The 16,528-nt window shown below is 43.3% G+C and overlaps 1 protein-coding gene across 1 annotated transcript in view; it reads right to left on the bottom strand.

Moving 5' to 3' along the window:
• Positions 1-3,210: 3,210 nt before the first annotated feature.
• Positions 3,211-16,528, bottom strand: part of RAB3B (RAB3B, member RAS oncogene family) — a 78,930-nt gene continuing 65,612 nt past the window's right edge. Inside the window, exon 5 of the mRNA XM_070368072.1 lies at positions 3,211-14,620. Coding sequence (XP_070224173.1) covers positions 14,433-14,620 — 188 coding nt within the window. The 3' untranslated portion in view covers positions 3,211-14,432. The remainder of the gene's footprint in view (positions 14,621-16,528) is intronic.

The following is a 16,528-nucleotide window of genomic DNA, read 5'->3' as shown; positions in this document are numbered from 1 at the left end:
ATAATGAAAATAAAACAAGTTGAGGGGTATGATAGAGTCAGGGTACACTTCTCTGAGGAATGACATTTCAGGGACTCCCCACCCTTCCCCATCATTGACCTGTGTTCATAGCTACCCTGGTTTACCAACGTAAAACATTTCAATAACTCTGAATCTTGTTAGTGAAACTATTGGAGTCTCATTTCCTTCATTTAAGTAGGTCTCCAGATTCCTGCACATTTGCCTAGTTCTTGCCTGGTTTATTTCACAGGAAAAAAAAATTGGGTTCAGTGTCATTGGACAATCTATTCCCACAAGTACTCAGAAAATTACAATATGGCACAGTAAGTTCTATGGCAAAGGAAAACGGGGATATGGTTTCTCAGAGGAGGCACATAAGTGAGCTTGGAAGACAGAAAGAAAGAACAGCAGATGCAGAGGCTCCAGTCTAACATGTGCCCCACTCATCTCAAACCAAGAAAAGGTTGTCACTTGTTTTATTGGCAGTCCTCTCTGAACTACTACAGTTTGAAAATACTGTTTACTTGCTGTGTGAAGGTTTTGAGGAGGAATGTTTCGTACCTGTTTCCTAGCTTCAGGTGGTTACCAGTAATCCTTTGCATTCCTTGGCCTGTAGCTGCATCACTCCAATTGCCACCTCCACCATCACATAGTCTTCCCTGTGTCTGTTCTGTGTCTCTGCGTCCAAATCTCTCTCTTCTTGTAAGACACCAGTCATTGGATTTAGTGCTACACTTATCCATAGTATGGCCTCATCTTAACTTGATGACTTCTGCCAAGACCCTATATCCAAATAAGGTCACATTTGTAGGTACCAGGAGTTAGGACTGAATATGATGTCTACCAAAGTTCTTGGCCTTCCCCAATCAATAGGAATTGATCAGAGGCCAGACAAATACAGGCAAGGCTTTATTGGGGCCCCTGCTGCAGCAGCAGGGAATAAGAACAAACAACAGTTTCCCTTGCTTGCACCTTGCCACTCCATGAGTGGGCGCAAGCTTATTCCTTTCAGGACGTGAGGGTAGACGTATGTCCAGGGGTCTGGTGGAAGGGTGGCTTAGGTATTTTGCTTGCCCCTTAGGTGGTGGTGTGTGTAGCGGGTGTGCTCAGTTCTCTTGCTTTTGTTCCTGACCCCCTGATTTTGCTCCAGGATCTTCAAAAGTGGCATTTGGATTTTTTGGTCTCTTTATATCTTTTGTCCATAATTTTGCTCTAACTGTACCGTGCACACAGTTATTTTTAGTCCCGTATAATTTCTTTGTATTTGGTTGCTTGAGGAGAGGTGTGTTCAGGTGCAAGCACTGTACCAGTGCAGCAAAGGGTCCCAGGTCCCAGCCTATCTCAAATGTATCTTTTAGGGGGATGCAATTCAACCCACTACAGCATCTTTGTGCAAATTGGAAGCAGGTGTTCCCTTGGGATGGATGTTGCCCCTCTACTCACAGTTTGGTGAGCAGATAGCACCTTTGGGTGAATTATACAAAGGACCCTTCCTCCTGGTAGAGGCAGCCCCACACTAGGACACAAAACTCAGCACCTGGAGCCCAGGCTGCATTTCAACCGCCATTCAGTTCACACAGGCCCTCTTTGCAGGACACAGCCTATTCAATCATTTCAATCATATTCATCCTGCTGGCTCTGCACTCAGCTGGCTGCCTCAGGTCTCCACAAACCCTCATCCCTTGCTATCCTTGCCTGCATTGTTCTTCCATTTCCATACTCAAGACTGAGTAGAACTCAATCTTGTTCTCCTATGTCCAGTCTTTATGTGTCTTTTGTGAAATGATCTGATTCTGTATCTCCTATGAATAGGTGGTATCTATGCCTGGTCAGCACCCATTCTCTTCTCATCTGAAAGCAGCACCCAAATTTTCCTTAGGGGCCATCACTCCTCTCCCACTTGGAGTTCATCTGGTTTCAGTGGGACTAATTCCGTTTTCCAAATGCAGAGATGGGCACGAGGTACAGGTTCAGCCAATCAGAACGCTCGCCTCCTGGTATAATAATTGATCCTAAAACAGGTACATGACCCAAGACTTTTGCTAAAACTATTGAAGTATCCATCGACAGATAAATGAATAAAGGTGTCACGTATGTATACAATGAAATAACTACTCAGCCATAAAAAAGAATGAAATAGTGCCATTTCCAGCAACCTAGATGGACCTAAAGATTATTCTAAGCAAAGTAAGTCAGAAAGAGAAAGACAAATACCATATTATGTCACTTATATGGGGAGTCTCAAATATGACATAAATGAACCTATCTACAAAACAGAAAAAAACTCAACAGACATGAGAGAAGAGACTTGTGGTTGCCAAGGGGGAGGGGTGGGAGGGAGGGGTTAGAAGAAACTAACTGGGAGTTTAGGGTTACAAGATGTGAACAGAGAATGGATAAACAAGGTCCTACTGTAAGTACAGAGAACTATATTCAATATTCTGTGATAAACCATAGTGGAAAAGAATGTGAAAAAAAATGTATGTATAACTGAATCACTTTGCTATACAGTGGAAATTAACACAACATTGTAAATCAGTTTTTTTAAAAAGAAAGCTATTGAAGCAACCTCACTCTCTTTTTGTAAAGACGGCTACATGGTAAGATAAACTTGAAGCAACCTGAGAATGAAGCCAACCCAGAGGAGAGTAAAACTGAGAGATAAATGGAATCCTGATAATATAAATCAATCACCTGGTTCTAGGTGAGCCTGAAGCTAGATACACTCCTGGACTTTGCAGTAACATGAGCTAACAAATTCCCCTTCCACCATGATCTCTTTTTTCCCCCTTGTGATTATTAAATGTGGGTATGTGTCATAAAATCAAAAGAATCCTCACTAATGCAGTATCTAACACTTCCATCACTTCTGCTCTGTTTCCAAAGCTTCACATCGTCTCTGGCTCACCAGGGTCTTGGTGCCTGTGTCCTTACAGATGAATAAGAGTTAACCAGGCTAGAGAAAAGGAAAGGGCTTCCCATCACACCATGGTGGGGATGAGTGAAGAACGATGTTATACTTTTGGGAAGTTGGTAAGTGGGGAGTAGGTTCTGCCCCTTTGGGAAGCTGCCATTTCTGTCTATACTTTTTCATTTTCCTGTGGGCTGAGCACTCTCTCCAGCTCAGCCATGTATTGAGCAGCTCTCTTGCTCCTCAGTGCTCCAGCAGTATATCCTAACCCACTGTTGGGCATCAATACTGAGCCATGCTCCTTGGAGACACACACTGATCCTTGTAATTCTCTGCATCCTCTGCATCATCCAGCACAGAACTGGGACCAAGAGGATCTTCGTAAGTACAACCTTCCTCCTCCAATAAGCCTTCCCTGTTATAGTCTGCCCTTATCCCCCTTTTCTGAGTCATTCATGAACTGTTATCTTGTCTTGTGGCTTTTATTGCATCGGTGCTGGAACTGTCTCCCTAGTTCCTAAGATCTCAGATGGCAGGAGTCTTTCCCCAAAGCTCTTGGCACAAACTCAAGGAAGAGTCATGCATAAGTGATGCATACTTCAGATGAACTTTAATGCACATCCCAACACTGCCACCATGACGAGGGTAAAGCTATATTAAGAAAAGCCAATTTATATCAATATGACGTATCAATACAGAACAAAGAGACACCACAGATATTTGCAAATGGGATCTTTCCTTTTGTTACTGTGTATGCCCTGGTATTTCTTTATATTTGTACAAACTCACAACACTACATGACATTTCATATTTCATATGTCACTGAGAAGGGGTGTCAGTAAGCAGAAAATAAAAAAAAGCAGGAAAACATCTGTTTAGCTAGAATCTGATGGAGGGGTGGGGACATGAGAGTTATGATCCTTCTCTCTGCTCAGTCTTAAGAGAGCAACAACTCCGATTTTTGCTACTTGCTTCTCCGGAGGAATTCTTCTCAGCCTGTTGTAGTACATCTGCTAGGCTGGCATGAGATAGCTTGGTCCCTGATTGAATAAATTAAGAGTCATTGGGAGAATTGAAGATGTTGTGCATACTGAGTAAGGTGACATTTCGCTGTGTGACTCGGGAGAGCATCTGCCCCTGTGATGGGAGGAAAGCCTTTGCTGCTCAACCCTGCTCCAGGGTTTCATTTTACTGAGGGTGTGGGTGCCATGAGGAATGTGTGTTCCTTGCTTCCTTCCTTCCCACAAGCAGAGAAGAAGACAGATGTAGATACAATGGATGCTCAGGTTTTTTCTTCAGCTTGCCCTCCCCCTGCCCACAATACACAGGGTTCAGGACCAAGACTGCCCACTCCTGGGGGTAGACCCTACCCGGTTCTGAAATCAACCAAGCCATTTGCTGCTTTCTCTATGTAGTCTTGGCTTGGTTGCTTCTCAGATACAGGCCTCAGTTTTCCCCATCTGAGTACTGGAAATTCTAAAACCCACATTACAGGGTTGTATCAAAGATCATTAGAGCTTCAGTAAGAAAGTGCTTTGGGAACTGTAAAGTGCCAAACACGTGACTAGTCATTTTTGTTATGCTATTCTAATCACAGTGCATATGGACTCCACTGTCTGCCCCTCCTGGGTCCCCACCCAGTCTCAGTTCACTGCTCTGCTCATTCAGTCCCACATGCACTGGTTAATTCCTTTCAGTGCTCTTAGCCTCTGGAAGTTTCTCTGAAGTCAACCAAACCTCTGGGTGTAGGGCATGCTGGCTCTGATATTTCCACGTGAGGTTAGGTTACTGGGACCTAATGTGGGGGAAGGGGAAAGGAGGTGGAGGGAGGAGGGGATCCTTGGAAATGGCTCTGGGAGGGGTATGCTCAGTTTCATTCTATGATGAATGCCATCTGTTGCCTACCCCAGCCCTTCCCAGTGGTTCCATTTTATATGCCCCCAATGTTCTGCAATTCCTAAAATGTACTTTCATTTGACTGTCACAGGTATTTTGTGAAGTAGATACAATTATTAATCTCATGTTACAGTGAACACATGTTTGTCCAAGGGCTTTCAGGCAGTGCTAGTGGTGAAGAACCCACCTGCCAATGCAGGAGATGTAAGAGACGTGGGTTTGATCCCCTGGGTCGGGAAGATCCTCTAGCAGAAGGTATGGCTACCCACTCCAGTATTCTTGCCTGAAGAATCCCATGGACAGAGGAGCCTGGCAGGCTACAGTCCAGAAGATTGTAAAGAGTTGGACATGACTGAAGTGACTTAGCACACACACACGCACACATATTTGCCAAAGGTCACACTATTTGTATATTTCAAAGGCAGGACTCAAACCCAGGTCTCCAGGATCCTGGTTTCCTGTACATTGGAGGAAATCTCTAACAGAGGCTCCAGAACACTATAAATCTCATTTTTGGCTTATTCTTCACTTCTGGAGGCTGGTTTCTACATTCTGTCAGGTGTCTGGGGGCAGCCAGCCCAACAAGGTCATGCAACAGAACTGTTCAAAGCCATTTTCTTGGATTCCCTTCCCTTATTCCCAATGAGATTCTTTCTCCATCCACTTTCCAAGTCCAGGCTCCATCTCCTCCTTACAGGCCCTGTCCCACCCCCATTGCTCTGTTGCTCATAGTGTTTGCACAGGGTCTTTCCTGTCTCTGCTCCAAGAGCCCTTACAAAGATTCTAGGTTGGATTTTCGCCCTGCTCTGCCCGACTGGGATGACCTTCTGCAGCACAACTGCCAACACCACACATTTGGCACTTACTATGTGTGTTAGGCCCTGCACTAAAAACTTTATTTATACTATTCTCACATTTAATCCTCTCAACAATTTCTTGAGGTGAGAATTACTTTTCCATTTACATATGAAATAATTGAGGCTCTGAGAGAGAGTAATTTGCTCCAAGTCACACAACTAGTTAATGACGAAGAACCAAATTGAACCTGGGTCCGTTGAACTACAAGCCGTCGTCTTAGACCACTCACTGCACTGCATATTTGGTCCTCATTCTGTGGTCTGAAGTTTAGAGGGATTGGAAGATAATTCAGCACATGCAAATCTCTCAACCCTTTAGTTTCCAGGATCCCAGCTGCATGATAGAGACTGCCCTCAGAAAGATCTTACCCAGCTGAGCCTGGCATCCACTTAGTGCTCTATAAATTAGTCCTCCTTGAATTGGAATGCATTTATGGCTCTTAAACATTGGCTGCCCTAGTATTTCTTCTCAAATGCATGAGTCTGTGCTGCGTTCTTAATAAGTCTCCCCAGAGATTCTTGTTTCTTCTCTTCCTCTTGTGACCCTTTAGGAAACTCTGACTTGGGACAGGGAGTCAGGGACCATCCAGATGCACTTAATTGTTAAGATGCTTTCTGACAGCCTCCAAAACAAGAGTCACAAACCTGGTTGTGTGATGAGAGGGGTCACATAGCCTTGGCTGTTTTAATTATACCCAAGTAGAGAAGAGGCTTTCATAGAGAACATTTCCCTGCCAAAATCTTGTTTGCCACTTGCAGCTCTTACAGAAAATGGGCATAAAATCATAGAGCATTAGTGCCAAAAGCGCCTGAAGAAACCATCTGCTGTAAGCTCCTGAAGCTCAGAGATAGGGAGTGACTTAACTAAGGTTGCACAACCTGTTAACTTTATCCCAGTCCATTGGTGAACCACAAGAAGAGATGCAATTCTAATTACATTCCTCAGAGACTTACTGACTTATTTTGCATTTCTATTCCACAATTTTACATCAAGCAAAGGAAACTCTTTTAATCAAGTCTCTTTTCAAGAGACTTCCTATTTGGATATTTGCTGTTTGGTCACTTCAAGATGAAAGAAGAGAAGCAGGTGAAGGCACATCCCATACAACTCAGTCCATTCAACTGTGTTCTCTCAAGACGGTGGCTGTCACTAAGTTGGCACAGAAATAGGAACAGATATGAACTCGCAGCAGTGGTGTTAGATGTTTTGTGTAGTTTCTGGGTACTTGGGAAGCCAGACACTGTGTGGATCAGTGACCTAACCATAGGAACCTTTACCTGTGCTATCATCAGGAGACATCATGGAGAACTGCTTTTTACTTTGCAAAATCCCTCTTTCTCATGCATTCAGGTATAAGAAATCAGGTATAAGAAATGGATTCAGAAAATCCCACTTCTGTGGGATTGTCTTGGTGTTTAAAAATTTGGAGCAGTAAGAAAACTGAGAACCAAAGAGGAAAGACTGTAGTTTGGTTGCAAGTGATAATAACCTAACTCCAATGAGCAAAGCTCAATAGGGACTTTATTGAAACTAGTGAGGTGTCTAGCAGAATCAAAGAATGTGGTGACCAGTCAAGCCTCAAGAAGCCAGAATCAATAAGGAATCCACAAGACACACTCTCTTACCTATATCTATGCTTCTCTCTGCATGAGGAGATTGTTTTCTTTTACTACAGAGTGGTATTCTACATCTGGGGTGAGGATACACCATCAGTTTTAGAGCACACATCCCTGTATATTTGCCATTCAAAAGGAAAGAAAATTGCTCCAGTTAAAAAAATTCCTAAGGAAGGATTCTGACTGGCCCCACTTGATCACATGCCCCCTTTACTGACAATCTTCACTTGTGATTCTCAAATCACAAGTGAGTAGATGAGGCTTCAAGGAAGAAAGTATATCTAGAGCAGAGGGTTCAACTGTTTTTTAGTCATCTCTTTTGCATCTACTGAATCCTTCTGCTGGGCTTCCAGCTAGGAACTTCAGAAAGAATCACCTGGTTTGGATGAGGAAGTAGTAGTACAACAAAAGAAGAGGTTGCCGTTTTCTGAAGAAATGAGGGGAGACATGATAGCTGGCTATCAAAAGAAATGATTTACCAGAGATCCTGCAGCAAGTGAACAGATTCAGGGCTAGAACGAGAATCAACAAAATATTAATCATAATGGAAGTCTCTAGATTCTTTTCATGTCTGGCATTGAAGTAGACTTCAGTGTTACTGAATGCTGATTAATTTATATTTTTAAAAAATTGCTATTGTGTGGAGGGTAGACTGTAAGTGAGCAAGCATGGAGTAGGGAAAGTGGCTATAAGCTCTGTGTTAGCTCCTAGGTATGGGAGAAACAATGGTACCTTGGACCAACGTCATGGCCATGAAAGTGAAAATGGCTCAGTCATATCCGACTCTTTGTGACCCCATGATCTATACAGTCCATGGAATTCTCCAGGCCAGAATACTGGAGTGGGTAGCCTTTCCCTTCTCCAGGGGATCTTCCCAACCCAGGGATCGAACCCAGGTCTCCCACATTGCAGGTGGATTCTTTACCAGCTGAGCTACAAGGGATGCCCAAGAATACGGGAGTGGGTAGCCTATGCTTTCTCCAGTGAATCTTCCCGACCCAGAAATTGAACTGGGGTCTCCTCCATTGCACGTGGATTCTTGACCAACTGAGCTATCAGGGAAGCCTTACTTCCAAAAGTGGGAAGACTTGAGATAGACTTTAGAAGGAGAATCACAGGACTTGTTGGATTAGATGTCGATGCTAAGAAAAAGAAAAACAAGGAATTAGGAATTATACCAAGATTTCTGTGAAAACTAGAGTTAAAATAAATTTGGAGCAGAATCAAGAGTTCCTGACATGGTAAGTTTGAGACAAGGAGATGTATAGTAGGCAGTTGTTTATACATGTCATCACCAAAGATGTGGCACCTAAAGCCTCAGGAGTAAATGAGGCTTCAAGGAAGAAAGTACATCTAGAGCAGAGGGCTCAACTGTTCTTTTAGTCATATCTTTTGCATATACTGAATCCTTCTGCTGGACTTCCAGCCAGGAACTTCAGATGAGAATCACAATCATTATTACAGTGAATCCCATGGAATGAGAAGCCAGACTCATCCCTCAGTGGGGAGCTAAGAACTAACCAAATGAACTGTTAAACAAGCATCTAAACTCCATGAGATGTGTTGATTGCTCCAAAGTATACCCTTTGGACAACTAAACAAATGATGAGAAACAGGCCTGTTGTAAACCACTGTGTCATTTCCCTTGGTTATCTTCAGAGCCAGGTTTTAGGACCCAGGAAAATTGATCCAACTTAGTTTCAGATGACTTAGAGTTGCTTCCTTTGGTAGGCTGAAAAATGGCCATAAGTTTCTGCAGCTTTTATCAAGAGATGGCATCTATTCTTCCACCTCTTAAAATTAGGCTTGGCCGTATGACTTGTTAGTCAGTTGGACATGAGCAAACATGATACAAACAGAGGCTTGAAAAATGATTTTGCATTGGAGCTTGCCCTCTCATGCTGCTGGGAAAACTTCTGCCACCATGTGAACAACTTTGGGTTGCTTTCTGGAGAATGAAAACATGGAGAGAGAAGATCCCACCACTTTAGTCATCTCAGCCTGGACTCCAGACACATGAATGAAGCCTCTCTAGACCATCCAGCCTTGGCCAGAGGAGCCATCCACCCATCTCTATCCAATGATGAGAAATAATGTTTATTGTTTTGAATTACTAAATTTTTGAGTGGTTTGTTATGTGTCTCAGAGGACAGTTAACTCTGAACCAGGTGGTCTACAGATGTTTCACAAGTACAGATATTCTTTATCTCACTTTTTTTTTTTTTTTTTTGGCTACACCATGTGGCTTGTGGGATCTCAGTCCTTTGACCAGGGACTGAAGTTGGAGTCCTAACCACAGGACCTCCAGGGAATTCCTTCTTACTCCTTTTGGAGGATTTGTGTTCAATCAGGTTTCATCAAAGGTTTAAACTAAAAGATGAAAGCTTAATTGAGAACTGTAGAGTGATAGCCAGGGGCAGTGGGGTCTTCCTGAGGTCCCTGAAATAGCTCCACAAAGGTGACTCAGATTTCACAGTTATGTGTTCTCATAGAATGATGTAGCTTTCCTTCACTGTGCTTTGTAATTATATTTTGGTGATTATTTTTCAGTGTCTAGACTAAACAACACGCTGTTAGACTATAAGCTTAATGAAGGCAAGGATTGTGTCTAGTTTACCAGTGATTGTATCCTGGCACATACTAGACACTAATTTGTTGAAAGAATATATTTCAATTGTGCCTACTTCATATAAGGGATCCAGGCCTTCAAAAACATCACTTAACAGTATTTGTATCCAATGGACATGTCTCTCACAGGCACTCCCAGTCACAGGCTGTTGCTTGATTCTTTAGCAGTAGCAGGTAAAGTGTAGGTTTGGGATGGGGAATCTGAAATCAATGAAATATCAGGACACTCGCCACTATAATTCCTTCTACTTATACCAAATGGTTGGCAAATGAATTCAAATAAACATTACTCAAGACACTGTAAGAAACTTGATACATAAGCAAGGAGCTTGGGGCAAGAGCAGGTGGTATAACTGGGAAAGTAATGTCCGGAGAATGTTCATATCATTCTGTGGACATTATAAGGCTGCAGTCACAAAGCAATTGTGAAACAAATACCCCAAGTGAGGCTGTAAACTCTGACAATCCTTGGAAATCTGTTACTACCAATATCCCAAATACACAATCTGAAGAGGAAAACAAAGAGCAAGAGTCAGACAGAGGTGGGTTCTATTAGTAAATGAATGACTTTGGCATGTTAACCTTCTCAAGGGTATGTTTCCTTGCCTGTCATTGGGGACAATAATATTTCAAAAAAAAGCACCTCCATTAGACTATCAGATCAGATCAGATCAGATCAGTCGCTCAGTCGTGTCTGACTCTTTGCGACCCCATGAATCGCAGCACGCCAGGCCTCCCTGTCCATCACCAACTCCCGAAGTTCACTCAGACTCACGTCCATCGAGTCAGTGATGCCGTCCAGCTATCTCATCCTCTGTCGTCCCATTAGTCTATAGGTACCTGCAATCAGGGACCATTTGTTTTAATGTATATTTTCCAGTGTTTAATAGTGCCAGACCTATAGTAGGTACAGAAGTGAATTTCTTCCTAGAGGTGATCCAAGACCTAGTCCTGGCTCCATCACAATCCACTGAGAGTGACCTTAGGAAATTTCCTCCCCCTCCCTGGGCCTCCCCTTCCTTTTTGTAGCAAGAGGAGCCTAGACATTTCCTCTAAGCTCCCTTCCAAATACAATATTTAATGAGTCTGTGACCATTTGGTACAATCTACTGCATTACTGCGCCTAGAAGTTAATAATGCTACAGACTGAGAAGACAGTATTGTCACCAATCACTTTGTATTTACAGATACACATGCATTTAAACCAGATCCTGTAAATAGCTACGATACGGTATTGCACTTTGGGCCTACTTTTGCATTTTTAGAGGTCAAGAGGTTTTTTTAAATCTCCTTTTATTTGGAATGTTAAGCGAAATGAAAACTGGGGACAAGTTGCCATAACACATATTATGCAGCTTGAACCTAATTGCACTATTACCATGATTGATGAACATTCACCACAATCAGCTGGAAGCTGCTGCCTTCATTCTGCAGAAATGAGGTCACAGAGCAGGGTTGAGGAATTGCCATCTAACAAGCAGATCTGTCTGTTGCCTGGTAGAAGTTTGCCATTATTACATTTAACTGTTGATTCTGTCTATTGTGAAGACACTTGTTCCCTTGAATTGGCTCCTGAGTTTTCAGGATTTTGACAATCTTTAGGTGAAAAATTCAATTTTTGCCTGGATACTCAGTAGGAGAGAAAGGATTATTGGATACACATACTAACATACCCAGGGGTCATGAGGAGCTTGGTCTGACCGGGGTAGAAAGGTGTGACTGCCCAGAAAAATAATAATTATTCCTGACCTGTATAGGAATTTACAGTGTAAAAAGCTCATCCAGAAACACTGCCCTGGGAAGGGACCACATTCTTCCTTGGTCAGAGAATTGTATCAAGTTACACCTCCCAAAATGACCCACTGCTGACGCAGGCAGGCTACTCATTGCACTGCTTCAGAGCTTGATAAAAATTTCCTGACAGAGGCAGATACAAGGAATGCCAGCGCCTAAGCCTCAGAAACACTGAGCAGTTTTTGCTCAGGCCCATGGGACCTGGGCTTCCTCAGAGACTCCTTTCCAGAAGTGTTAGACAGCTGTCACCTCAGATTAGTCTGAGTAGTTGAACAATTTATTAACAAATTAGAGATATGTCTTTTCTTCAGTGGATTTGGAATCTGATGGCCTCGGGGCTGAATTCTACTGTGGCTCTAACACTTGCTAGTTGTATGATCTTGGCCAAGTCTCTTAACTTCTTCTGATCACAGTTCATCTATAAAAATGTACTATAGAATGTGGTGAGGAGCACAGACTTTGGAGCCTACTTTCTGGGTTTGAACCCCAGCTCTACCATTTACTCATTAGGTGACCTTAGACAAGCTAAAGAACCTATCTGTTCCTTAATTTGTTTTTAAACGAGATGGATTATAGTGCCTCCCTCACAAAGATGTCGGAAAGATAAATGAGTTAATACACATTCAGTGCTTGGAGCAACACCTCGTATTGAGTAAGCATCACTTGCTTACTTATATCAGTGTTGGCTACAGTGATATTGGGGTGATAATCCTTATCTCTTGGGTTTATTTTGCAGATCAACTGAAATATTGAAGGTGAAAATTAGGCTCTCAGAGTTATTAGTGCCAGAAGAGACTGAAAAGATTTCCCAGATGGCTTCCCTCATTTTATAAGTGGGAAATCAAGACTCACTGATGGGGAGGAACTGGTCCAGAATCTCAGGACAGAGTTTTTAAGTCTCCTGATTTCAGGGCAGAGCCTGAGTCCCCTGATTCCAAGTTCAAAACACTATCCTCTGTACTGAATCACAGAAGGCAACCTCTCCACAGAGCTGACCCTGAAGGGTTATTTAATGCACTTTCCTAGGACAATAAGCTGTGTTCAGAATGGAGAGAAAATCTGGGAGAGACTCTCCCGCCTCCTCCACTGACTTCTGAAGCAGCGTGTTAGTACAGAAGGAAACCAGGGATTAAGGCCAGGGCTGGATGAAAGATTTTCAGGAATCATTGCTAGCTCCATGTCATTGTTGGAGTAACAAACCAAACGTGTGCCTTGTGTCCAGACAAGCTAGAAGCATGAGCTAATGCATTAGGTTCGTTTCCAGTACCAGAGGGCTCTTCTGGTTTTGTTTTCTTCAGGTGTTTAATGAAGTAGTAGTTTCACATTAGCTCTTGGGTAGAAACCAAAGTTTCACTCTCAGGAGAATGAGGGACCTCTGAGTTCACTTTTCCCAATTTTTTTTCAGGTTTGTGCCCACTTAGATTTATTCTGCTTTGAATCAGATTTCTCAGCCAGAGTACTCAAGAGTGATAGAAAGACGGGTTGGAGGAAAGGGCAGGATGGGGAGAGAACCCTAAGAAGAATAGCAGATGGGATGAGAACTATTGACTTGGAGAAAGGGCAGATTCCAGGGGTCATGGTATCTGCTCTCAAATCACCTAAGTGGGTCACGTGGCAGGGGGAGCAGAGACTGAAGTCTCTGACAACAGAGATACCACAGATGGGGTGGGAAGAGGAAGAAGAATTTCTAGGAGGCAGATTTCAGCTTAAAGCAAGGAAAACTTTCTGATTATGAGAGCTACCGAAAGGTGTGGAAACTGAGCTCCCATCCCTCCCTAGGAAGTATGCTTTAGAAGAGATTTGGCTGTGAGGCTTGACAGCCACTTGTCAGATATATGAAGATTGGAATTGACTAGTGAGACTTGGTAAAATTTGAGATCCCACCAACTGTAAATTTTTTAGATTCTGGGAACCTAAGAACCAATGACCAATGTCATGGAGTTCCCACAGTGAAGAACCCACTGGAAAGCAGCAAAATCAGACATTTGTGACCTATTTCTTGATTTTGCCTGTGTTTGTCTTTTTGTCTTCCTCGAGCACATGCATTTGCTCTTCTATATAGCGGGAACCTTTGACATTTTGCAGGGGATAATCTTTTTCTTTTAAGTGTGTTTCCTGACTCAGCCTTTGCTCTTTCAGCATCATTTAGAGAGGCTGAGCTCTCTGGAGATTAGCTCTGGCTTGTCACCACAGCAACTGCCCAAGCCCTCTGGGCATCCGTGGTAACAGACGAGGGCTTTGAGAAACAAGGCTTATCTAGTGGTGAGAGGAAGCCCCACAGGGAGCCTGATATGAAACAAGCTGGCTGTGTAAGGAGAGGGGTTTTTTTTCTTTTTTTTCCGCAAAAGATTAGCTATGCAGGTGTGTCTCACTTTACACAGTTAGCCAGGCCCTGAAAAGTGTGCATGGGTGTGTCAAATTTTGGTCAAGGGAGGGAATCTTATTTTAAAGGCAGAGAAGAGACTTGCTTTTCCAAGTCCCTGTAGTGAATCACCTTCGTAAAGTGGAGTCAACTTTTGTAAAATGAATCTCCACCCACATTGTGACCTAGTTAGTCTAGTGCTGAGTGTATGTGAGTGGGGCCACCTGTAGAGAACCCCAGGGTCATGCTTCCACCTCCACTGCAGGCAAGAAACAGCAGCAGCTCAGCTTGGGGTGGACAGAGTGTAACAGGGAAGCAGAGTGGGAGTAGGGCCACAATGAAGGGAGATCGGGATGGTGGGCCTTGCCTAGCACGAGCAGTTCTGCTGCAGCAGAGGTGGGGTGTCTGAGAGACGGGTGTTCTTGGAGGTGCCCAGCAAGGAGGGGTCTGTGTCCAGCGTATCAGACATCTTGTCGCAAATGGCATCCACCAGGCGCTCGAAGGCCTGCCTCACGCTGATGTTCTCCTTGGCACTGGCTTCAAAGAAGTCAAACCCTGAAGATAGAAGAGAGATTGGGATTGACATATATTATGTATAAAATAGATAACTAATGAATAGCTACTGAATAGCACAGAGAACTCTACTGAATGCTCTGTGGTGATCTAAATGGGAAGGAAATCCAAAAAAGGAGCTACATGTATGTGTGTGTTAGTCACTCAGTCATGTCTGACTCTTTGCAACCCCATGGACTATAGCCCGCTGGGCTTTTCCATCCCTGAGATTCTCCAGGAAAGATTACTGGAATGGGTAGCCATTCTCTTCTCCAGGGGATCTTCCCGACCCAGGGATTGAACCTGGGTCTCCTGCATTGCAGGCAGATTCTTTACTGTCTGAGCCACAGGGAAGCTGTACATGTATAGGTACAGCTGATTCACTTTGCTGTACAGTGTACACTAACACATTATTGTAAAGCAACTATACTTTATAGTATACTATATAGTTGTAAAGCAACTATATAAAATTTTTAAAAATAGAAGAGAGATAGTAGTAAGGATTTTTCCCTTCCCTTTCATGCCCCCTTGATAGAACACTCTGTATTAATATAGCCAGTGCTCAGGCTTTGAAGCAAGGAGGGCTTGCTGCTTCAAGGAGGTTTCTTCTTGAAGGAGATGGTTCAGTGACCCAGGATCCTGAGCCAGATTGATCCTGGTTCTATCATGGACCAGCTGTGTAATCCCCAGCAAGTCATTATTTTCTTTATGAATCAATTCCCTGGTTTGTAAATTGGGATAATCTTACCTATCTCATAGATTTATTTCAAGGATTAAACAAGAGAATGCAGGTAAAGTGTACACTTCTGTACCTGATGGGGTGAGACAGCGTGAGAGTAATAATTAGATGTTTTTTGAGAGTTACTACGTGACTATGTATATACAACACTTCCGTTTCCAAAGCATTGATTGAATGTCTTACTTCATTTGATCCTCATGTCACCCCTGGGGGATGGAGTGTCCAGGCAGACCTTCTCCATTTCACTAACACTCACTCTGTGGCTCCAAGAAAAAAGCTGACCTGCCCAAGGTCATCAGTATAAGAAGCCTAAGCTTGTCCTTTTTTGACCAGTGCTTTTGTTCCTCTTTCCCCTGGTCCCCCGCTTACCAGCCTGGCCAGCTCTAGTCTAGACTCTGGGAGGCACCCCAAGATCTTCACCAAATAAGTAAAGCTTCATTTGCTCTTTCTACCCACAGACACACTGGCTTATCTCCCCTCTGAGGGCTTTCTCTTCCCTGAATTCCCAGGAATTACTCTGGATCTCTCCTGCCTCACAAGATCCTTACAAATGGCCCAGGAAAAACTGCATCTGAAGCGTGAGACTTTCTTATGTGTTTTGCACCTTAAGACCCTTAAAGATACTTCCTGTGACAATGCACAGAACCTGGTTGTCCCAGGAGACAAGAGAAAGGTCCTCCTGATTCAGATAAAGCGGCCAACTGAGGAGTCCTTCCCAACTCCTTCCCAACTGAGGAGTCTTAGCCAGGTTGGTGGCAGTCCTTAGACGCATGAACCTGTTTTCTCTGTTTCGTCCCTGCACCAGCCTATTTCCTCCTCTTTTGTCCATCCACCTTCCTCTTTCCCTTCCTTCCAAGTCCATCTATTATTTCTCCTCAAAAACTTCCCTCTTTGCTTTTACCCATTTTAGCTTTTTTCTCTTCTGTTCCTCATATTCCTTGGGATCCTTAATATTTGTTGAGTACCTACTGTATGCCAGATGCTATGCTAGGAGCTTTACAAATATTGTCTTAATCCTCATAATAGCCTGTGAGATAAATATAATCATCTCCAATTTATAAAAGAAAGATGAAGGCTCCAAGAGATTACATAACTCACACAAGGTCACGTGACTGTGTTAGTGGAAATTGGGTTTAGATCTGGGTTTGGCTGGCTTCCATGTCCATACACAG

The sequence above is a fragment of the Bos mutus genome, chromosome 3 (genome assembly GCF_027580195.1).
Source record: "Bos mutus isolate GX-2022 chromosome 3, NWIPB_WYAK_1.1, whole genome shotgun sequence".
Classification (NCBI taxonomy): Eukaryota; Metazoa; Chordata; class Mammalia; order Artiodactyla; family Bovidae; genus Bos; species Bos mutus.
The sequence above is the reverse complement of the archived record's forward strand: the minus strand, read 5'-3'. Positions and strand labels throughout refer to the sequence as shown.